The sequence below is a fragment of the Chanodichthys erythropterus genome, chromosome 2, assembly GCF_024489055.1.
Source record: "Chanodichthys erythropterus isolate Z2021 chromosome 2, ASM2448905v1, whole genome shotgun sequence".
Lineage (NCBI taxonomy): Eukaryota > Metazoa > Chordata > Actinopteri > Cypriniformes > Xenocyprididae > Chanodichthys > Chanodichthys erythropterus.
The window spans coordinates 29054213-29079136 of record NC_090222.1 but is presented as its reverse complement, the minus strand read 5'-3'; the positions used below and the strand labels follow the sequence as shown (position 1 = coordinate 29079136).

The 24924-nt window shown below is 36.4% G+C and overlaps 1 protein-coding gene across 4 annotated transcripts; it reads left to right on the top strand.

Moving 5' to 3' along the window:
• On the top strand, nucleotides 1-16742 carry epb41b (erythrocyte membrane protein band 4.1b). Of its 4 annotated transcripts, none has more exons than XM_067408435.1 (27): nucleotides 1-255; nucleotides 1028-1179; nucleotides 1504-1608; nucleotides 1726-1768; nucleotides 1866-1941; nucleotides 2032-2250; nucleotides 2339-2426; nucleotides 2833-2985; nucleotides 3117-3214; nucleotides 3591-3742; nucleotides 3914-4015; nucleotides 4346-4429; nucleotides 5587-6168; nucleotides 6298-6420; nucleotides 7677-7967; nucleotides 8052-8255; nucleotides 9945-10178; nucleotides 10268-10534; nucleotides 11381-11644; nucleotides 13194-13436; nucleotides 13546-13773; nucleotides 14420-14614; nucleotides 14728-14900; nucleotides 15006-15035; nucleotides 15131-15208; nucleotides 15288-15476; nucleotides 15989-16741. In XM_067408435.1, exons 2-27 carry the CDS (start codon nucleotides 1123-1125, stop codon nucleotides 16043-16045), a joined length of 4335 nt encoding a protein of 1444 aa, XP_067264536.1. In that variant the 5' UTR covers nucleotides 1-255; nucleotides 1028-1122; the 3' UTR covers nucleotides 16046-16741. The 4 variants fall into 4 exon arrangements, with proteins under 4 accessions (XP_067264536.1, XP_067264528.1, XP_067264543.1 ...); XM_067408427.1 differs by having other exon boundaries at nucleotides 899-1179; XM_067408442.1 differs by having other exon boundaries at nucleotides 899-1179; nucleotides 15131-15199; nucleotides 15989-16740.
• Nucleotides 16743-24924: the final 8182 nt, after the last annotated feature.

Here is a 24924-nt window from a genome sequence, read left to right as displayed (position 1 = left end):
ATCAGTAAACATGTGGTTGGAATATATTTATCAGTGGAAGCTGTAGCTCTTCACTTTGGAGTTATAAAATAAAGCAGTTATCAGCTGGCGGTGTACTTATTAAAATGCTTTCAGTTTTAAGATACTAGGTCTGGTTTCATCTGCACTGTTCACTATCTCAGTACTAACGTCATGGGAATAGCATTGATCCTACACCCTTGTCACAGACTGCTGTGGAAGTTGCTCAGAAGACCAGTGAAGACCTTACATGCACAGGTAGGCTGATCATGTTAATTTCCAACAGACTTGTTTAATTTCTATTATAGGCAATATGAAATTTGAAGACAGTTAATTTAAGGTATAGTTAAAAGAAAAATCTGAGAGTCTAAGTAATACTGTGAATATTCCCTTTTACTTAGGATATTTTCAATCTTACAAAATTGTCATATAAAATATTAATGTAATAGGCTTGCAGATATTATTTTTCATGAACCACAACATTATATATAAACCCATGGATTATTGAAAAGGTCAGTTTGAACCCTGCATACCATGACAAATTGACAGGGTTTGGATAAAAGTAACTCTTTTTTTTAGTCATTTTGCCCATATTTTGTAATATGAATATAATGCTATATGAGGGAAGAGTTGCACACCCCACCCATTCTTATCAGCTTATCTTAGTCAGAAAAGAGCGGGTAACATCATATCAAATAAATAACCCATTTATACTGTAGTAATTCCTTATTGTCTTCTCTTTCTCCGGTCATGATGGACGAATAAATTTATGTTTATGACTGACCACCTCACTCATTCCTGTAAACAGGCATGTTGATGTATTTATATGCGATTGTGAACAGGAAAAGGGGGCGGGGGTGTCATATCTTTCTAAAACACTTGTACCAGTATCACTCAACAGGACAGTGCAGGAGGGCAGGGCCTCTTATGATGCCTCATACAGACGTGTGCTGCTATAGAACCACAGGAACATGAATGTGAACTGAAGTGCAGTTCTGAAGAGAATTGTAAGACTTTGCAACTTTTGCAGCTCATTGCCTGATATCTAAAGTGGGAAAAAAGGACGAGACCGCCTGAACTCCACCACCAGAGGAATAAACAGAAGAGAAGAGAAAACTGAGAAACATGTTGCAGTGTCGAGTGAATTTCCTGGACGATACCTACTTTGTGTGGGAGCTGGAGGTATCTCAGCAAAGACCTTCTTTCTGTCCTTTCTTTCTCATTGCAAATAATAATAATAATAATAATTCAGTATATCACTTAAAAATCACTTAAATTTGTTTTGTTTTGAGTGAAAATCTTTTGAAATTAATGAAGTGCTTAAAATAAGAAGAAATATATTAAAAATAACTAAATAAAAAAAATTCAGTCATATTGTCTGTCAATTTATCTTGTTTTGAAGATGTGTAGATATTTCTACTGTAAAAAAATAAAAAAAATAAAAGAGATTAAAAAGGTAATATGGATATTAAAATTAACATATTTTTTAATTCTTTTCTTGCACAGAGAAATGCAGTGGGACAGGATCTCTTCAGTAAAGTTTGTGAACACCTTGACCTGCTGGAGAGGGAATATTATGGTCTGGTCATGTGGGATTCTCCTAGTACCCGGGTATTTATTTCATTTTATATCACAATGGCATATAGAGATACTACATTCAATATTTGACAAATAAAAACTCTAATTATTATTATTATTTTAAGTATTATTCTGTGTTTATTGATTCAGGTATGGCTGGACTGTGCTAAAGAGATCCGAAAACAGATAAAAAGTATGTGATTTTCAGATATACATTGTTTAGTGGACGGTGAAGATTCACACATGCTTGCGTTTTCAGCTCTACATTTGTTCTGTTTGTTTGGTTTCAGGTCCAGTAGCTGAATTCTTTTTCAGTATCAAGTTTTACCCACCCGATCCATCAATTCTGGCTGAGGACATCACTAGGTACAAGAAGAGACAAATACAAACGTACTAAACATACACATTGAACTCTTGAGTTGTATCAATAGTTGTTTAATTCTGTAATTCTTTCAGATATCTCCTGTGTCTTCAGCTGAGGAAAGATATTCTGATTGGCCGACTACCCTGTCCATCGGACATCTTGGCTCTGTTGGGTTCATACACAATTCAGTCAACACTTGGAGATTACGACCCAAATCTCCACAAGAACAACTATGTCAGTGAAATTGTTCTTGCACCCAATCAGAGTGAAGAGCTGGAGGAGAGAGTGATGGAACTGCATTCCACATACAGGTATCCTGTACCAACAATCAAACACACATATGTACACTTACTTATACACAAAAACACATATTGTATCATTTATTTATGTATTACACAGATCTATGAGTCCTGCCCAGGCAGATATGCTTTTCCTTGAGAACGCCATGGGGCTCCCCATGTATGGAGTGGACCTGCATCCTGCCAAAGTAATTTTAATTAGTGAACTTAACTTGTGCTTAACCATTTTGAAAATATTTGGAATGTTTTAAAGAAGCAGTTCACCTCAAAAATGACATTTATGCTATCATTTACCCTCTTTTTCCAAACATGTACAATTTTCTGTCTTCTGCGGAACACAAAAGAAGATATTTTGAAGAATGTCTCTGTTTTCTTTGTCCATACAATAAAAGTCAATCCAGTCCAGTGTTGTTTTGCACCCTATTGACATTCATTTTATGAACAAAAGCATTCTTCAAAATATTATTTTGCGTTCCACAGAAGAAAGAAAGTCATACGGCTTGAAACGACATTTGAGTGAATGATAACAGAAGTTTCATTTTTGGATCTCTTTAACTGGGCATGAACAATGTATAATGTTTGATTTGTTGATAGGATGTCAGTGGTGCAGATGTGATGCTTGGCGTGTGCTCTGAGGGACTGGTGGTTTATGAAGATGACATAAAAACAAATGTTTTCCACTGGCCCAGAGTTCTTAAAATCTCCCACAAACGCAGCACCTTTCTTCTCAAAATGCGTCCTTCTGAGGTATTCATGCACACTAGCTTTATTCTTCATAACCCATTTATTTTATTTTTGGATTATGCATGGCTCTTGCTATTTTGGAGAAGTGACAAACAAGCTGATGTGTTTAACTTTTTCCATTTGACCTGATTTAGGAGGATGAGTCTGATGGTGTCATCAGCTTTAGTTTGGCCAACTACCGAGCCTGCAAACAACTGTGGAAATGCTCTGTGGAACATCATAGTTTCTTCAGGTAAGTCTATGTATGTATGTATTACATAACAAAGGCTTACAATTTTTTATTTATATTATTAAAATTAATATATATATATATATATATATATATATATATATATATATATATATATATATATATATATATATATATATATATATATATATTATATACACACAAACACACACACACACACACACACACACACACATATATATAACAAGGTTTAACAATTTTTTGTGTCCATTTGACCACAAGAAACACAAGGGGGCGCTCCAGTTAAATATATGCAAATACATTCTTTGAAACGTCTATTCGAAGTAAAAACATGCTTTTTTGAAACTCTTTGGGAGGTTTCAAGAAATACGACCATACCTCTGAATGTGTTTTTCAGGAACAGACCTCAAGACACAAAGGCACAACGGCTCCTGACCTTGGGTTCAAGGTTCCGCTACTGTGGACGAACTCAGTCTGAGTGTCTGGAGGCCAGTGGCAACATCACGCGAGCTCCTCCACAATTCACACGTTATATCATCATGAGAAAAGGCAACCATTTATTTATTTACTTATTTTCTTAGTTTTAGTTGTAGTTTGTTTGATTAGATATGTAGCTAATTTAGTACATTTGTTTATTTTCCTTTCTTTTTTTTACGTTTTTAGATTATTTATTTATTTATGGATACAAATGATTGACTTTAAATGTTTGTTTGTTTGCAGAAAATGAAGAAATTCTTGATATTCTAAAGCAACCAGTTCGATCTGAGATTGACGACTGGTTCCTGGTCTATGGTCCAGACAAATGGCGCTTTTTTACATCAGGTAGAGTCATGTAAATAGTGTAATCCCTGACAGCAACAAAGTGTCTGCCCAGATCCACCCCACATCTGATCTGCATGTTATCCACATGTACCAAATGTGGGCCGAATCTGGGCCACACTATGTTGCTGCCTGGGATCTGACTGCAATATAAATATTTATATTTCTCTTGCTATTTGACCACAAAATACATTTGATTGTGTCAAGCACATATTATTTTAATGAATAATTCTTGTGAATAATTCTTGTTCTATGATTTTTGGTTCCTTTTTGAATATTTGTTCATTATATCATTAAAAATATTTTCTGATGAACTGTAAACATCCTGTACAGATGATGTGATGCTGGAAAGCCAAAAGCTGCAGGAGTGGAAGCATCATGCAGATGATTGGTGTGTCCTCTTTGACGGCAGCCCATGTAAGTCTTGTCTAATGCTCTCAAACACACTACTGTGTACATTATCTATAGAAAAGCTTCAATGGGTGCCTTACTGAGAATGCACATAATATACACAGCGTTCCAAATTATTATGCAAGTGACGTATCAGTAAGATTATGTGAAGTTCATAACTGGCCATTTTCAGCTTTGGTATAAAAAGGAGGATAGTGCCTTCTGAAATACAATGCACTATGCACTATCCCATGCAGCAATAAAACTGTTTGAAAATGTATTTCTACACCCACTGTAAATGTTTCTCTTTGTGAGGTTTGGTTAGTGGTGTCTAAAATGCATCTTTACGCACAACTGCCAGCCTGCATCTTCAAATACCTGTTTGATGCTCAACACTGGCTTTTTTATAGCTGCCCTTTTAATACAATAATTTTTTTTGACAGGAACTTACATTAATAAGCCTTTATCTGACCGAGTTCTGCTGTGCTCTAAATCACTCACAAATCTTATGATAATTTGATAATCTCCATTCAGTTTCACAAAATATTAGTTGTTTTCATGCCTTTTGCACAACATTGCACCATTTCATGCTTTTCATCTTCAGAAAGATCTTTCTTTCTCCCCATATTGCATGAGAACTGTAATTTGCTTAATAATGTGGAACAACCTCTAAGTAGGGTTTCCATAGACCTGGCAAATTATTTTGTCTGAGATTGATACCAGTTATCTAAAAAGACATGGATATATAAACAAACATACATTTTCTTAGAAAAACTAAAATCTGAATGTTTTTTCTACTGAAATCTTACTGATATGTCACTTGCATAATAATTTGGAACGCGGTGTATATAGTGATATAATTTGAGAACAATGTATAAAATAAATAATTATTAAATGACAAAATAATGTAATTCCTAAAATTTTGGTATAGGCTTTATCCAATTTCTTTTAGTTTGCACCTAAGTCTCACTTCTGCCCATATGCCAAAAAGTCAAGCTCCACCACTGGTTATCTACCAAATTTGTTGACATAAGGATAAAAGGGCAAGATGGGCTGACATTTTCCATAACATTCAAGAAGTCCCTCTGGACTGATCTGCATGAATAAATATTTTAGTTTCCATTAAATCTTGACATTCCCTGAAGAGCTGTGATTGACTGTAATTTTGGTTCATTTTGTTCCAGTTTCAGTATCAGGCATCCAGCAGCCTCTTCAAACATGGAACGTGGAAGTCGTGGAGGGTTCAGACGAGAGGCTCACAGATGAGCTTGTGATAAAACAATCATATAAACTTCAGGTGGTTCAGGAGGGGTCTGATGTTACTGAGAAAGAGCATCCTGATTTTGAATTGAAACCTCTAAAGGAAACACTAAGAGAAGAAGTACTAGAAGTCAATGGAGAAAGAATACAGAGGGTAGTAATCACTAAACAATGGACACAGGAGGTCAACTCTTTGGTGGAATCACAAGTAGATGTAGAGAGCATGGAGATGGTAGAAAGACGTGTAATGGTCACTGAAGAGAAGAAATTGGTTTCTGGGGACACTTTTGAGGGACTGGAAATCATGGAACAGAGACTACAGGAGGTGGAGGCTATCGAACGAAAGCTAGGTGAGGTGGAAGAACTGAGGGTTGGATTACAGGAAGTGGAACATTTGGAGCAAAGGTTGCAGCAAGTTGAAAAAGAGGAGCTTCAACAGGTGGGGATTGATGATTGGTACATTTTACTAGATCGCAGGCCATTGATGCTCACTACTGCTCCCAAAGGTATGTCATGTGACTAACCATTCATCTATCACCAGACATTTTGCATATTGCTTTTTCATTAAATACATTTCTAAGTTAATTAGAAAAGCTAATTAAAGTGCCTAAGGTGAAAACTAAACATTTTTTCAGGAAGAGTTCAGGAAGACTTGCAACAGATAGTATATATCCACAAACCATGGAAGAAAGATGATGATTGGTACATTCTATTCGATGTGCTCCCACAAACCATGGAGATATCGCGTCCCCTTCCAGGTATCTATAAAATACCTTTCTGTTTTAATTACACGGCTCTCTGAAATACTCTATTCTGATGTCATCTCACTTCAGATGTCATATTTCACCATCGTCCAACTAAAACAACTATTTCATGTCTCTCGTATCACACTGCAGACTCGTGCTCTTGCAATATTCCCTAAAGAACAAGAATTGTCAATTATGACTTTATGCTGACCCGTTCACACCAAGAACAATAACTATAACAGTAAAGGTTTAAAGGGTTAGTTCACCCAAAAATGAAAATTATATTATTTATTACTTACCCTCATGCCGTTCCACACCCGTAAGACCTTTGTTAATCTTCAGAACACAAATTAAGATATTTTAGTTGCAATCCGATGGCTCCGTGAGGCCTCCATAGGGAGCAATGACACTTCCTCTCTCAAGATCCATAAAGGTACTAAAACACATCTAAATCAGTTCATGTGCGTAAAAAAAACCTAAATAACGACTTATTTAGTGATGGCCGATTTCAAAACACTGCTTGAGGAAGATGCGGACACAAATGAATCGGTGTATCGAATCTGCTGGTCGGAGCGCCAAAGTCATGTGATTTCAGCCGTTGGCAGTTTGACACGCGATCTGAATCATGATTCAGTACACTGATTCACTTATGCTCCGATGTTTCATGAAGCAGTGTTTTGAAATCGCCCATCACTAAATAAGTCGTTATTTTGTTTTGTTTTTTGGCGCTACAAAAATATTCTCGTCGCTTTATAATATTACTATTGAACCACTGTACTCACATGAACCGATTTAAATATGATTTTAGTACCTTTATGGATCTTGAGAGAGGAAGTGTCCATTGCTCCCTATGGAGGCCTCACGGAGCCATCGGATTTTAACTAAAATATCTTAATTTGTGTTCTGAAGATTAACGAAGGTCTTACAGATGTGGAACGGCATGAGGGCAAGTAATAAATGACAGAATTAACCCTTTAATAATCGTTCTAATTACATGAGAATACTAGTGAAGTCCACGCCACAAAACCATTTATTCTAAATTGATTCTTTTTTAATTAATAATAAAAAATTATTGCTAATAAAAAAATATTTATTAAAATAACAAATAATTAATTATAAAATCTTTTGAATTAGTTGTACCTGTGAGTAGCAAAAGCTTCAAGTTCAAAATTCTTGCTGAACTATAACACTGGAAACATGCATAAATATGATTTGAAATGCTTCTCAACAAATGTCACCAAACCATTAAAATGGATTTCTGCTACCAGATGTGAGCAGCTCCGTTCCTGAAGAATATCAGGCTGAAGAAGAGAAGAGAGAGGTAGAAAGGAAAATACAGCACGAGCTGGTGCCACCGGAGAAGCCAAAAACACAGACTAGAGAGGAGGTGATTCAGAGCAGAGTGAAAACAGAGGAGCTACAGAATGAATATAAGGAGCAGGTGACAGTGGATTATGGCAGACCACAGATAATTGTTCTTGAGCAGAGAGCAGCAGAGCCTCAAACAGATGAAGAGAACGACTGGTTTGTCGTTTTGGATGGTTCTCCTAAAAGATCAGGTACATGCTCTCACACAGCCACTATCATGCACTCATGTAAAATGCATAAATCAATTTATGCATGATGGATTGTGTTTGTTTCAGTGCCCTCTGTTGAGCTGTATGAAGAGACCAGAGAGGATGTAATCCGGAGCATAGTGAGAACAGAGCAGATAAAACCACAGGAGCAAGTGGCAGTGGATTATGGGAGACCACAGACACTTATTCTGGAGCAGAGGACAGAACAACCTCAAAGAGACGTGGAGGATGATTGGTTCATCATTTTTGATGTTTTTCCTAAAGGATCAGGTACACACTACCATGTTGCTTAGTGTAAATTATCTCAAATTTTCCACTCTTTGTTGTATTGCAGCCATTTGCTAAAATCATTTAAGTTAATTTTTTTCCTCATTAATGTACACACAGCACCACATATTGACAGAAAAACACAGAATTGTTGACATTTTTGCAGATTTACTAAAAAAGAAAAACTGAAATATCACATGGTCCTAAGTATTCAGACCCTTTGCTCAGAATTTAGTAGAAGCACCCTTTTGATCTAATACAGCCATGAGTTTTTTTGGGAAAGATGCAACAAGTTTTTCACACCTGGATTGGGGGATCCTCTGCCATTCTTGCTTGCAGATCCTCTTCAGTTCTGTCAGGTTGGATGGTAAACGTTGGTGGACAGCCATTTTTAGGTCTCTCCAGAGATGCTCAATTGGGTTTAAGTCAGGGTTCTGGCTGGGCCATTCAAGAACAGTCACAGAGTTGTTGTGAAGCCACTCCTTCGTTATTTTAGCTGTGTGCTTAGGGTCATTGTCTTGTTGGAAGGTAAACCTTCAGCCCAGTCTGAGGTCCTGAGCACTCTGGAGAAGGTTTTCGTCCAGGATATATCTGTACTTGGCCGCATTCATCTTTCCCTCGATTGCAACCAGTTGTCCTGTCCCTGCAGCTGAAAAACACCCCCACAGCATGATGCTGCCACCACCATGCTTCACTGTTGGGACTGTATTGGACAGGTGATGAGCAGTGCCTGGTTTTCTCCACACATACCGCTTAGAATTAAAGTTCTATCTTGGTCTCATCAGACCAGAGAATCTTATTTCTCACCATCTTGGCAAACTCCATGTGGGCTTTCATGTGTCTTGCTCTGAGGAGAGGCTTCCGTCGGGCCACTTTGCCATAAAGCCCGACTGGTGGAGGGCTCCAGTGATGGTTGACTTTCTAAAACTTTCTCCCATCTCCCGACTGCATCTCTGGAGCTCAGCCACAGTGATCTTTGGGTTCTTCTTTACCTCTCTCACCAAGGCTCTTCTCCCCTGATAGCTCAGTTTGGCCGGACGGCCAGCTCTAGGAAGGGTTCTGGTCGTCCCAAACATCTTCCATTTAAGGATTATGAAGGCCACTGTGCTCTTAGAAAGTGCAGCAGAAATTTTTTGTAACCTTGGCCAGATCTGTACCTTGCCACAATTCTGTCTCTGAGCTCTTCAGGCAGTTCCTTTGACCTCATGATTCTCATTTGCTCTGACATGCACTGTGAGCTGTAAGGTCTTATATAGACAGATGTGTGGCTTTCCTAATCAAGTCCAATTAGTATAATTAAACACAGCTGGACTCAAATGAAGGTGTAGAACCATCTCAAGGATGATCAGAAGAAATGGACAGCACCTGAGTTAAATATACGAGTGTCACAGCAAAGGGTCTGAATACTTAGGACCATGTGATATTTCAGTTATTCTTTTTTAATAAATCTGCAAAATGTCAACAATTCTGTTTTTTTCTGTCAATATGAGGTGCTGTGTGTACATTAATGAGGAAAAAAATGAACTTAAATGATTTTAGCAAATGGCTGCAATATAACAGAGTGAAAAATTTAAGGGGGTCTGAATACTTTCCGTACCCACTGTATATTGATGGCATTTCAAGCATCATTGCTCATATAATGCAATCGCACAAATCAAACCATATATCATGGATTTTTTTTTCTTTTTTCAGTCCCCTTGACTCCACATGTGCAAAGCCCAACTGCAGACCTGTATGAGGAGATCAGAGAGGAGGTGATTCAGAGCAGAGTGAGAACTGAGGAGGTGCAGATAAAACAACTGGAGCAGGTGACACTGATAGATAGCAAACCACAGCAAGTTATTCTTGAGGAAATAGCAGCACAACCTCAAAGAGACGTGAAGGACGACTGGTTCATCTTGTTTGATGTTTCTCCTGAAGAATCAGGTACATTTGCATACAACCACAATCAAGTACACACACACACATATAAGCACACATATCTAAACATACATCATGGGTTGTGTTTGTTGCAGAGACCTTGGTGTATCCACAGCTGCGAGGCACATCTGTTGAGCTTTATGAGGAGACCAAAGTGGAGGTGATTGAGAGCAGAGAGAGGACAGAGGAGAAAGTGACTGAAGTGATGACCGTGAGCACTAAAGAGCAAATAATAGTACCAGAGAAGAAGAGGACAAGCATCATACAAATACCACAGTTTCCAGTGGTGCCCAGGGAAGTTGATGACGACTGGTTTCAGCTTTTTGACAAAGTGTTTTATGAGCAGAAGAGTTTTCCATCAGGTGAAGTATTGCAAGCACAATTTACATTTCACAATTCTGATATTTGTGTGATAAAGATTAATTTCAGAGAGACAGTTCAACCAATAATTCTGTCATCAGTTATTCACTGTCCTGTCACTTTATGATTTTTGCATGATTTTTTTTTTTTTTTTGTAAACCTGTATGATTTTTTTCTTCCATGTAACAAATAAGATGTTATTAAGCAGAATGTCCTAGCTGCACATTTCTGTAAAACAAACATAAAACAACTGTGGCATTCAAAACAATGTTGTGAATGTTAACTAAAACTAAGATTATTACAGATCATTAGAAAGGTATTAGAATTGTTGCACTGGCAGCTAACTGAAATAAATAAGTTTAAGTTGAATTATTAAAATTACTAAAACTAAAATAAAAATGAATTAAAGCTATATAAAAATGAAAAAGCACAACAAAATAACTAAACTTAAAACTTAAAATATATAATTACAAGCTAATTGAAACTATTATTAAATATATAAATAATACTAAAATAACACTGATCAAAAAAATAAAAAGTACCATCAAATTACACTACAAAAGTATTAAAAATTAAATTATTCAAATGATGTTATCAGTCAGTATTTTTAGTTGTTTTTAAGCATAAATTTAACATCCTTTAGTGAGATTTGGGCTTAAAACAAGAAATAAAAACATCTTGGCAGTGGGTTAAGAAAAATAATCTTAGAGTAACATGATGGGGGTGAGTAGATAATGCTAGAATTTGCATTTTAAGTGTATTATTTATTATATACACACTCACACACAACCACAAATGCACACGTGTAAACACATCAAAATATTCATCATACATTGTGTTTGTTTTAGTGCCCTCATCTCCACGGCTCCGAGGCACATCTGTTGCACTTTATGTGGAGACCAGAGAGGAAGTGATTCAGAGCAGAGTGAGGACAGAGGAGAAAGTGACTGAGGTGATGACCGTGAGCACTAAAGAACAAATAATAGTACCAGAGAAGAAGAGAACGAGTATCATACAAACCCCCCAGTTTCCAGTGGTGCCCAGGGAAGTTTATGACGACTGGTTTCAGCATTTTGACAAAGTGCCTTATGAGCAGAAGAGTTTTCCATCAGGTACAGCACCACACATGTCCTTAAACACTGTAGATGAATAGAAATAACAAATTAAAATAAAATTATAATAAAAAGATAACAATTTCAATGAAAGGAAATTTAAAACCTCATACTAATATATTTTAAAGGTGCCCTAGAAAGCTTTTTCAAAAGATGTAATATAAGTCTAAGGTGTCCCCTGAATGTGTCTGTGAAGTGTCAGCTCAAAATACCCCATAGATTTTTTTTAATTAATTTTTTTAACTCCCTATTTTGGGGCATCATTAAATATGCCCCAATTCAGGCTGCTTCCCCTTTAAATCCTCGCGCTCCCCGCCCTCGAGCTCGCGACTCTAATACATTGCATAAACAAAGTTCACACAGCTATTATAACCCTCAAAATGGATCTTTACAAAGTGTTCGTCATGCATGCTGCATGCATGTATCGTATCATGTAAATACAGTATTTATCTTGATGTTTACATTTGATTTGAACGAGTTTGATAGTGCTCCGTGGCTAACAGGGCTAAAGCTAACATTACACACTGTTGGAGAGATTTATAAAGAATGAAGTTGTGTTTATGAATTATACAGACTGCAAGTGTTTAAAAATGAAAATAACGACATGGCTCTTGTCTCCGTGAATACAGTAGAAACAATGGTAACTTTAACCACATTTAACAGTAAATCAGCAACATGCTAACGAAACATTTAGAAAGACAATTTACAAATATCACTAAAAATATCATGTTATCATGAATCACGTCAGTTATTATCGCTCCATCTGCCATTTTTCGCTATTGTTCTTGCTTGCTTACCTAGTCTGATGATTCAGCTGTGCACATCCAGACATCCTGCCCTTGTGTAATGCCTTGAACATGAGCTGGCATATGCCAATTTTGGGGTCATACATATTAATGATGTTGAGATTATGTTGAGATTCGCCTGTTCTTCGGAGGTCTTTTAAACAAATGAGATTTACATAAGAAGGAAGAAACGATGGAGTTTGAGACTCACTCTATGTCATGTCCATGTACTGAACTCTTGTTATTCAACTAAGCTGAGGTAAATTCAATTTTCAATTCTGTGGTACCTTTAACATGAAACACCTTTTGTATTCAATAACATTTAACAAATATTATTAAATGCTTTAAAAACATGATACATACTGTATTAACATACAACTTTACTGTAAACTGTATAATTAAAATAATGGGTAACACTTTACAATAAGGTGGTTCCATTGGTTAACATTAATTAACTACATCAAACACCTCATTCAGGCAGTCTCAGAGCGATTGTTTTGGTGGATTGCTGTGAAAATACCCAAAGATTAATGAATAGTGTAACAAATGTATTGCTCGTAGTTAATGCATTAACCAACTTATTGTAAAGGGTTACCGCACAAGGTTTTTACTCAGGACTAAGTATCATTATTACATGCTTTTCATTAAGATGACAGACATGTTTTTTTACGAATTTACAGTACAAATAATTTCACAAACTTCTCATTATGCAAAACAACTTCAACAGTGCACACAAACCCAATTGTTTACTGTGCTTTTTTCAGATGTCAGTGGCATAGATTTTGAGGTCCGTGAACCCACCAAAGACCTGAGAGATCAGATGGTTGTGGAGGAGCAGATGAGAGAGAGAAGACTGATCACGGAAGAAAAGAGAGTGGTCATTGATGAGCGCAGAAAGACAGCTGACATTGTTCCGCAGATGATTCCCGCTGGGGTTCAGGAAGTTGATGATAACTGGTTTGAGCTTCTGGACACAACACCTTCTGAGAAGAGGAGCATCCCTTCAGGTGGGAACAATAGCTGCATGTATTATTCTCTATGCTATCCTGGTATTGCTTCAGGTGAGAGGCAATTTATAATCAGTAACACTCTTATATGTTTAATCTGTTGATTCAGTGGTCACTGAAGAGCGCAGGATTAATGAACAAGAGGACAGAGTGAGACAGCAGGAGATGAGAGTGAAAGAGGAGGAGAAGAGGAGACTAAGAGAACAGGAGAAGCGAAAGCAGGAGCTGGAAGCCAGAAGAGCTCAACCATCTATTACTCTGGCAACAGAAGTACAGCCTCAGATTGAAGTAGAAGAAGACTGGTTCATTCTTTTTGATGTTTCACCAAAAGAACCAGGTACATACACATTTTAAATGTATATATACACTACTGTAAGATTTTTAATGCTTTTTAAAAAGTCTCTTTTCTCACCAAAGTTGCAATTATTTGATCAAAATATACAGCAAAAACAGTTATATTGTGAAATATTATTATATAATTTAAAAATACAGTTTTTGATTTTAATGTATTTTAAAATGTAATTTATTTCTGTGACGGCAAAGCTGAATTCAGCATCATTATTCCAGTCTTCAGTGTCACATGATCCTTCAGAAATCATTCTAATATGATGATTTGGTGCCAAAGATGCATTTATTATTATTATTATTATTATTATCAAATTGAAAACAGTTGTGTTGCTTAATATTTTATGGAAACAGTGATACATTTTTTCAAGATTCTTTGATGAATAGAAAGTTCAAAAGAACAGATTTTATTTGAAATAGAAATATTTTATTTTTGATTTATAAGGCAATTTAATGTGTCCTTGTTTATATCGTACTGAATACCAAATTTTTAGTGTATAATCTTTTTTGTGTTTTTTTTAATAAATATGTCCCTTTTAAATACAAAATAACAACATGTACTGTAAGTTGGACAGATTTCATTATTGCACAGTTTGCAGTCTTTGTCAACAAATTCTTATTCTCTACTCTCTTTAAAGTTTTCGCAGATGTCCTTAAAGTGGACAGGAGGGCTGAGGAAGAGAAAATGAGAAGGGAAGAAGAGAAGAAAAAACAAATAAGAGTGGACGAAAGACCAAAAAGGCCATCTGTACCAGAGAAAAGACCAGTACAGTTGCAGACAGAAGTGGAGGACGATTGGTTTACATTTATGGGCATTTCCAGTAAAAAATATGGTATGTATCACAAACAGAATTAGAAACAACCGATTATAAGAAATTAATATTTTCAAATATCTGTCAAAACTGTTACCATGTATTCCTGAACATCTTTCTTTCTCTGTCTCTAGCTCCCACGCCTCCACGCACACCTGTTATTTCCCCAGTGGCTCTGCCCAAACCCCGCCCACAGATCCCAGCTGACCAACCACTGACTTCCACTCCGACCGCACAACCTGTGTCCATTACAAAAACCCATCAGGAGAGGACAAAAGACATCCTGAACATTACACTGGAGTCTGAGGTTACAAACATACACACATACTGTAAACTTCACATACACACACCAAAACAATGTGAAATTTTCATAAGTTTCAATTCTCTAAAAATCGTCTTTCTCACTTAACAGGCTGAGAATGAGTCTGTGCTCATGAGGAGGGTGAGATACTCAACTATTTATATCATCTTTGTCATGTTCCTTCTTATCCAGAGCATATTAATCCATAATCCTGTTTTTTTTTTTTTTGCCCTTAGTCACAGACATGGACAAAGAGAATTGAAGGAGATAGCATTTATGTTCGTCACAGCTTTCTGATGCTGGAGGTTTGTGAAGTGTGTGAAATTTATATTGTCTTGTCTACTTTAATGGTAATTCTACTAAGTTAATCCTACTAATAAATGCTCTCTTTAGGAATGTGATGTATCCCAAGAGATGATATTGAAGCACCACGCCAGCATTCATGAACTTAAACGTGTCTTTATGGAGGTCAAGCAAGATTTTGGACCCACTGAATGGGACAGACGTCTCTCGTCATACTCGCCTACTGGCAAAGCTCAGCTCCCCCATGCCAACGGCGAGATACTCGTCAGAATGGGCTTAGTGAGTTACATACATACATACATGTATACACACAACTGCATATAGTTATAATGTGTATAACAAGTAATTGTTAAAAATAGCAGTGGTTCTCAACCAGGGGACCGGGGCCCACTAGGGGGCCTCTGCAAAGTGGGGCCAATAAGTCTACTTTATTTAAATTTAGTGATATTATTGACATCTTAATTAAAATGCAAAAAACACTAAATTAAATAGATGTACAACATTAAATTGATATCATTTGTGTTTTTTATTATGACAACAGAAGTACCAATGGTACATATCAGCTTAGGCTGAATATTGTCTTGAACAAAGGGGGGCTTGGAGTCAAAAAGTTTGAGAACCACTGACCTACACTATCTATATGTGAGAGAAACACAGGGATTTAGCTTTATTGTTCCACCATTCATATTAACACACACCCCTGTCTTTAAAGACTTTCCAAAAGGAATGCTTTTAAATGCTTTTCAGAAAAGTCTGTGAACCAATTGTGACTGTAAAATCTTCTTTTGCAGATTAAAGATGATGAAAAAATAGTCTTGCTTCGCCAACAAGAAACAATATATATTTAAATTCAAACTGCCTGAACATTTCATTTCTACGCACTTGCTGAATCACTGCTGAAACATTCAAGGATGTGAATGTGTGGAAAAAGAAACGCTTTGCGTGTTTTATAGAATATAATCCTCTTTTGCCGTTTTCATCAATTTGATCAGTGTACTTTAAAATTGTTGATAGTTACCTATGTACTACATCAAAAGACAGGCCAGTTTTATAATGTCTGGACCCCATATCTGGACTATTTGTATCCTCGTCTTCGCTCTATTATATTACAAGGAATATTGTAATTTGTATCTCTCTGGACATTGGACTTTGTTTGTCCTTTTCTTTATTTTTTCTAAATTTTTGAAAGTTTTTTTTTTTCTAACCTATTATATTATGGTGTAGTCCTATTTTATATATAAATCTGAGCTATTTGTTTTTTGTTTTTGTTTTTTAGGTGTTGTTTTTCTTTTGGTGATTGGTCTTGTTATATTTGTATTATAATGAAAACTCAATAAACATAATTGCTGATAAATTGTTGTTTACTTGTACACTGGTAATCATGTCCACAATAGTATATCAGCTGACATAATTTAATTGTATTAAATGATAGTACACAAGCTTTAATTTAGTTTATTTTAACTGCTTGCACCTATTCAATTATAATTAAAAAGAATAAAAACTGTCATATGCAATGCCAAATTTGAGATGTGTTTATTGTGAGTATGTTCACTATGGTTCAATATGTGGCACACTGTCCATTTCTAAACATGTTCAGCAATTTATTTATTTATTTTGGTCTAAGAAAATAATAGGAAAAGAGTAATAGAAAAATATAAAAAAAACTTAATGCAAGTCTCTGAAAATAATTATTTTAAACAATTTTACTTAATTTAATTGATCGTTTTGAGGATGTTTATACGGAAGAGGATTAGGGCCAAGCAATAATAAAAAAATAAAACCATCTCGAGATTCAAGTTGTTAAATTTCAAGAAAAAACTCATTAAACTTAGAGAAAAAAGTCAAAATAAAATGTTGAGAATATACATTAAATTACTAGAAAAGTCGTTAAATTACGAGAACAAATTCGTTAAATTATGGGAAAAATGACATTAAATTTCGAGAAAAAAGTCGAGATAAAAAGTTGAGAATAAATTTATTAAATTATGAGAATAAAGTCATTAAATTACGAGAAAAAAGTTGTTAAATTATGAGAACAAATTCGTAATTTAACGAATTTGTTCTCATAATTTAACTACTTTTTTCTCATAATTTGTAATTCATAGTTTATTCTCAACATTTTATCTCGACTTTTTTCTCGAAATTTAATGAGTTTTTTCTCGTAATTTAATGAGTTCATTGTCAACATTTAATCTAGACTTTTTTCTCGAAATTTCACAACTTTAATTTCGAGATGGTTTTATTTTTTTATTATTGCTTGGCCCTAATCCTCTTCCGTATGTTTAGATATTTTACTGTAAAACAAGACAAAATTACTAATACGGAAAAACTTTTTTAGTCTAAACTGGAGCTCTGATGAAATGGGTGATTTTTTGTTTTGTTTTGTTTTTTTGTCTTGTGGCTAGCAGGTGAATATCTTTGCAAACATTGTTTCTGTTCCCATTTTTCGTTCGTGATTTATAAGTTTCTTGCAAAAAAAATCATTAGAATGCTTTTTTTTTTTTTTTGTCTCCCAAATACTGTGGTTACATCTTCCACCAGCAGGGGCTCATTAAACCACCATGTTAACCAGCCAAACCTTCATCCCTCATTGTATACTTGCTGAAAAGTTAATCCATGTTTCTAAGCTCTGATGCTGTACCAGACAGCTGTACTGGTTTTGCAGCACTCATACACTTAAGTAAACACAACTACCAGCCAAATGAACTTTTAAGTTTCTTATTCAAAAGATCAAGTACAAGTATTTGCCAAAATATACTTATACTTTGTGTAATTTTAAGAATATTTCAGAGAAGTACATAAAAATGAGTCTGAAACTTACTTATTTTTTAGTTTAAAAGTACACTAGAATAAACTTGTTTTTTATAATCAAAAGATAGGAGAATCTGTTTGTGTGAACACATATCTATTTATGTGTGTCTCACAGGTGGCCGCCTTTCATATTTGCTCTGACATTTATTTGAACTATAAAGACTAGCACTACAAACACAGTGTCACATAGTGCAGTCTTTATTCTTTTTAGCTTGTGTGGGTGGGAACACTAAATAATAGGATCATATATAATTGATTAGGCCTACTTAAAATTCAATTAAAACTCTTACAAGGCAGATTACAATCCATCAATCCAATGCAACGACACTGCATAAGCGTTATATAAACAAATAGATAAAATAGACCAGAATCAAGAAATAATAAAATTTCAGATTCATTCAAAACTTAAAAAAAAAAAAAAAAAAAAAATCTATTTGAAATTAGCTACTGACCCCCAGTACAAGGTGAAAAGTACAGTACAGAAGGCGGTCTGGTTATTTTACTTTACAACTTGTTAAATATGGATATTTTTCTTAAACAAAGGCATTGCTTTGCTTCAGAAGGCCTTTATTAACCCCCCGGAGTCATGCGGAATACGTTTATGATGGATGGATGCACTTTTGAGTTTCAAAGTTGCACTGCCATTTGGAGCATCGGGGTGATTATTAATATAACTCCAATTGTATTTGTCTGAAAGAAGAAAGTCATATGCACCTAGGATGGCTTGAGGGTGAGTAAATCACAGGGTAATTTTCATTTTAAAGTGAACTAAACCTTTAATTATAATACAATAAAAAAATAGGAGTCGAATCGAGAACTTGTAAATTGGAATCAAATTGGGAAATCTGTATCTAATCTCAGCCCTAATATCTTTATTACTTTGACATGAATAGATATTCACATGAGGACAACAGATGTAAAAGACTACCGATCTGTTAGCTCTTCTTTGCTCAGTGTCATAAGAGATGAATCTGCAGGATTAGCTTGTGTTAGCTCCACATCTGTTATATATTCCACTCCCATCTTTTTCTGGTATGTCCGTTCAGGGAGAGGTGGAGGCTCTGGGTCTGAGGGGCCAATCAAGCAGTCGTTGAGTTTAATGATAGGCAAGGGCAATGTTTCCATGTTTCTGTGATTTTGGAGGGGTGATCCGATCTCCAAGTTCACCTGACTGGAGCTACATGAGCCAGAGGATGGGGAAGAGCATTTTAGGGTGGGAATTCCCACCCCTTCTTCTAAGCAATGAATGTTGAGTTCAGAAAAGTCCAATGTATGTATGTTGGTGTTGGTTTCAATTTGTGAGAATCGTTCTGAATGATTATTCCTATGAGTTTGTACTAGTGGCAGGATCTCCTGGTTGTCTTTATCTCGGTCATGTTCATGATGTTTTTCTCTGTCACGATTTTCATAGAGAACTGTATTGGCACAAATAAATATGAAAAGCCCCACCCCCATGATGACAGGACCAATCAGCTTGAGTTTCTCTGAAGAGGTGCGTCCAGTTGAAACATGATGTGACGTGTGTCGACGGGATTGACTGTTCCAATACCCCACCACAGCGACGCTGATTCCTACTATCAGCAAAACGGCAGCAAACAACAAACAAGCCCCTGGTGCAGATCGCAGGCGCAGTCCACCAATCACAGGCCCTGTATCTGTCCTCGGAGGTGGAGTCTTTGACTCTGGGACTGTTACAGCGACTTTTTCTGTGGGATTTACCTCAGACATTCTCCTGGGAAAAAAGGCAAAAATAGGCTAATTGACTCAAGCAGTTCTCCTGAAAATCGTATATTTAAAGGTGCTCTAAGTGATGTCACGCGTTTTTAGGCCAAAACATTTTGTGTCACATACAGCAGACATCTCCTCACTATCCGCTAGCTGCCTGTCCCCTGAACACACTGTAAAAAAACACGGTCTCTGTAGTCGCCACAAGCTCCGAAAACGGCAACAAAAACAAACTGGTGTAGCCTAGACCACAAAACATAATAAACATTCTCCAGCCAATAACCGACAAGTACGATTTTAAGGTTTCAGGAAGCATGGAGGGGAGGGGGAGGAGGAGGGAGGGTCTAGTTAGCCTCTGTTTTGTTTGACAACACTTCAAACGTCAACAGGAAGTTACTCCACCCAGGAGCACTTAGAGCACCTTTAAAGGCCAATTCACACCGCACAGTCAAACGCCAACAAATAGCTTTGTCAGATCAGTGTGTTACCCCTATCAGCATCTGTTTCACCCAATTGAACATGTTCAATCAGCGTTTGTTGGTGTCTGTTGTGGCAGTGTGAACATGACTGTTTTTTTTTTCTTTTCATAAAAATCTAAATCCAAAGACCAACTTGTTTGTTGGTGTTTGTCTGTGCGGTGTGAATTGTCCTTAAAAAAACATTTGTCTTTTTGTCTTTTAAATGACAATACTGCATGCATTATTACAGTAATCCTAGCAGTTTCTTAGAAGCATTTATTTGTGGTGAAGAAAACTAATCCTTGACAATCCTTGTATAATCCTTTTTTTTTTTTTAAGTTCTTTGTACTTCCAGTTCCTCAGAGTTTTACTGCAAATGCTGTCTGACATTTCATCTCTACTCAGAAAGGCAATCTGTCTACTTTCGTCTTTACTTGTTTTAGCTGTTTTCTTTTTATAAATTTTAACTGTTCAATATATAAAAAATACAATAACTGAAATGTATTAAAGTAATACAAAATCATGTTTCTACAACCAACAATAACATTTTCCCACTTTAAAGGAGACGTACAACGTCTTTTTAAAAGATGTAATATAAGTCTAAGGTGTCCCCTGAATGTGTCTGTGAAGTTTCAGCTCAAAATACCCCATATATTTTTTAACTGCCTATTTTGGGGCATCATTAAATATGAGCCGATTTAGGCTGCGACCCCTTTAAATGCTCGCGCTCTCCGCCCACGGAGCTCGCGCTTGCCTTTAACAGTATAAACAAAGTTCACACAGCTAATATAACCCTCAAAATGGATCTTTACAAAGTGTTCGTCATGCAGCATGTCTAATCGCGTAAGTACAATATTTATTTGGATGTTTACATTTGATTCTGAATGAGTTTGATAGTGCTTCATGGCTAACAGCTAATGCTACACTGTTGGAGAGATTTATAAAGAATGAAGTTGTGTTTATGAATTATACAGACTTCAAGTGTTTAATAATGAAAATAGCGACGGCTCTTGTCTCCGTGAATACAGTAAGAAGCGATGGTAACTTTAACCACATTTAACAGTACATTAGCAACATGCTAATGAAACATTTAGAAAGACAATTTACAAATATCACTAAAAATATCATGTTATCATGGATCATGTCAGTTATTATTGCTCCATCTGCCATTTTTCACTGTTGTCCTTGCTTGCTTACCTAGTCTGATGATTCAGCTGTGCAGATCCAGACATTAATAATGGCTGCCCTTGTCTAATGCCTTGAACATGGGCTGGCATATGCAAATATTGGGGCCGTACACCCTGACTGTTACGTAACAGTCTGTGTTATGTTGAGATTCGCCTGTTCGTCTGAGGTCTTTTAAACAAATGAGATTTATAAAAGAAGGAGGAAACACCAGTGTTTGAGACTCACTGTATGTCTTTTCCATGTACTGAACTCTTGTTATTTAACTATGACAAGATAAATTCAATTTTTAATTCTAGGGCACCTTTAAAAGCTGCTGTTCTGAAAACCAGACCTGTCTGCTCAGGAACTACTAATAATCTAGTTTAAGCATTTTCTATGCTTCTCTACCATTCTGTGTGTATAAATACACACATGGGTAACACATCTTGCCAACAGGAAAACATGATCAGATATACTACTACTGAAATATAAGTGTTAAAATCATGAGTAGCACATGATTACGTAGAAAATAGCTATCAGGATGTGGAATCGCTGTAATTTTCTTAAGAATATGGGTACAAGTTTTTTTTTCTTCTTCTTCTTTTTTTTTTACTTTTTGCTTCCAGCGCATCGTCATGCAGGATATACAAACAAATCCAGCTTAAACTAGAAGTCACATGGCACCACAAAAATTAAGCATTTATAAACATATTTTAATCTATTAATATTATTTTATGTAACAATAACCATGCTATACTATTTTACATTTTACTTTTTTCACTAAGCCGTTCATTCAAATAAGATGAACTTGTAAGTCTTGATGAGGCTCCATTGGACGTGACAGATTACGATATTATATATAGTTATATTGATATATAAAGCACTATTAAAACAAGGCAATTTTTATTTTACTGCTAACTCAGACTTCATGCTCTCACTGCGAGAGCATGAGTCTCGCCTCTTTGCACTTGCGGATAGCTTTCTTTTCAGAGAGTGACTCCGCCCCTCGTGCCCTCCCGTTTTCTTCCTCCCAGGAGCCTGTGAGGAAAAAACAGCGGGGTAGAGAATCACAGCGCTCGGATATGAGTGAGCTCACTTCGACTCAAGTCCTGCGTGCCTCACTCTCTCCACAAAGAGAGGTTTCCCCCGTCTCGTGATACACAAAAGGAAGGTCATCTTTACATCAACTGCCTGGAAATGCTGGCAGTATGGCAGGCCTTACAGTCCTTCCTACCACATCTAGAAGGATGCCACGTCTTAGTCCAATCGGACAACATGACGGTAGTATCCTACGTAAATCACCAGGGCGGCCTTTCCTCCCCACGCCTCTTCACGATAGCAAAGAGCCTTCTGGAGTGGGCACATTGCCACCTGCGCTCTCTGAAAGCAGCGTTTTTCGAAGGAAAGGGATGCGCTGGCCCACGATTAGCCCAGCCGTCTCCTTTACGCTTTCCCCCCGATCGCCCAGGGCAGAGTTTCCCAAAAGCATCGTAAGCTTAAGTTGATCGTAGCTCCATTGAAACCAATGGAGCTACGATCAACTTAGGCTTACGATGCTTTTGGGAAACGCTACCCTGATCCTTCAGGTTATGATGCACTGCTGTGATTGAAAAAGACTTCAGTTAGCGACACAGTACTCATTCCCATATTTCAGGGAACCGAGGTTACGTTAGTAACCAAGTACGTTGTTTCGACTCTCTGTTTGGTGTAATTTTTTATACAGCATCATGGGTAATGTAGTTTTTCACCAGGAATTCCACTGTTGAACATGATTATCTTAAAAATAAGCTAAAATAATGTGGGCTGACGGCTTCAGCAGAAGCAAATACTATGGATTAAAGAGTTAGTTCACCCAAAAATGAAATTTCTGTCATTAATTACTCTCCCTCATGCCGTTCCACATCCGTAAGACCTTTGTTCATCTTCGGAACACAAATTAAGATATTTTTGATGAAATCCGAAAGGATTTTTTTTATCCCCCATAGAAAGCAACATGATTACCACACTCACAAAAGGTATTCTCAAAGCTTCATAACATTAAGGTTGAACCACTGCAGTCACGTTGACTATTTTAACAATGTCTTTACTATTTTTCTGGACCTTGAATATGGCAACTATGTTGCTTTCTATGGGGGATTAAAAAAAAAAACTCTTGGATTTATTAGACTTCCTGGTTCTGACGTCATACCTGCAGATGGTTATGGTTTGCTATTGGTTAATCTCATGTGAGAAAGGTTGACAGGTTGTCTCACCCTCACACCAGTAAACACATCATAAGAGAAGAAACATCTTTGCAAGAAGGAGGGAAAGTAATTTTGATTAAAGATTAGGAGGGCACATGAATAATAATAATAATAATAAAGATGTGCATGGATAAATTATTTACAATAAATACTGCAATATTGAAGAGGGAAAAAAAAAGATTTGTCAATTTTGATATTATGGTGACTTGGTTTTGGTGAAAAAATTTAAGGTGGAGTTTGTCTTCTATTGGTCAGACATACACATAGTCACATAATCTAAATTTATGCCATTGGCTGGGCCAATGTTGCTAGATTGGGCTTATTAGACTCACAAACAAACAGAATAATGTTATGATAGCGCCACAACATTTACACTTTTGCAGGGAAATCAACATGAAAATGGCTGAAAATATAGTTGCCCTGTAAAACACCAGCTTTAAAGTAACAAACTGGGCGTGTCTTCAAAAGTATCCAAGCACATCAGCCAAACGCAGTACGTATAGCATGTCTGTTTTCAGTACACCCTTCTGTTTCATACTCATCCTGAACGTTGACCTACATCAAGTCATCACCTGAAGTTAGTACCACTTTAACTCACCTCAGTTGCTTCTCCACTGGAAACACATGATTAGCTACGGTCCGTTTTAATTGCTTCAGTGACGTGGAGCGCGCACTTTGCAACGAGTCTAATAACCATGTCGAAGATGAAGACGCTCAAATCCATCAGTCTCTAACCTTAGCAAGCGCGCGTATCAGGAGCGTGAGGGGAGGCGCATTTACTTTAAACCGGCCAGTGACGTGGGAGTGAGCGAGAGAGAGAGAGATACTGTGGTTAGAGGGTCATGGGAACATGTGTGCAAGCCCATTGGGTCCCACGGTGGGCAGAATAACCTATTCTTAGAGTCTCAAGGGATTTAGGCCCATTTCAAGGTTTTTCCTGACTGACTCAGACTGTAATTTTGTATTATATTAAGTTGTTTAAATATGTATTTACATTTGTATGACTTCAGATAACTGTGAGCATTCATGGAAGTTATGAGATTCTGTGGGTTATAAAGTGGCCAGTTTATAGAGTTACTTTTGCGTTTTCATTGTGTTCAAGAGCAAAAGTAATAATACTGTAATTGTATATACTATTATATTGTAAAATTTATACAATTGTATACTATTATATTTAAGTCTTATTAAAACATTTTTTAATTACAAAAATAGCTGATAATATGCTAAATAAGCATGCAACAGCAGAACAGAGCACAAAATGTGTTGGTTCGTAATAAAAAGTGGAAAAAGTTTATTCACAGTGCAGAGTTTTGTTATCAGTTG

Bases quoted from the DNA above. Each gene is read 5' to 3' on its own strand.
- epb41b (XM_067408453.1), top strand. From the start codon at position 1,123: ATGTTGCAGTGTCGAGTGAATTTCCTGGACGATACCTACTTTGTGTGG. The intron at 2,986-3,116 runs GTATTCATGCAC...GACCTGATTTAG, and splicing joins TCAAAATGCGTCCTTCTGAG to GAGGATGAGTCTGATGGTGT. The intron at 3,215-3,590 runs GTAAGTCTATGT...TGTGTTTTTCAG, and splicing joins GAACATCATAGTTTCTTCAG to GAACAGACCTCAAGACACAA.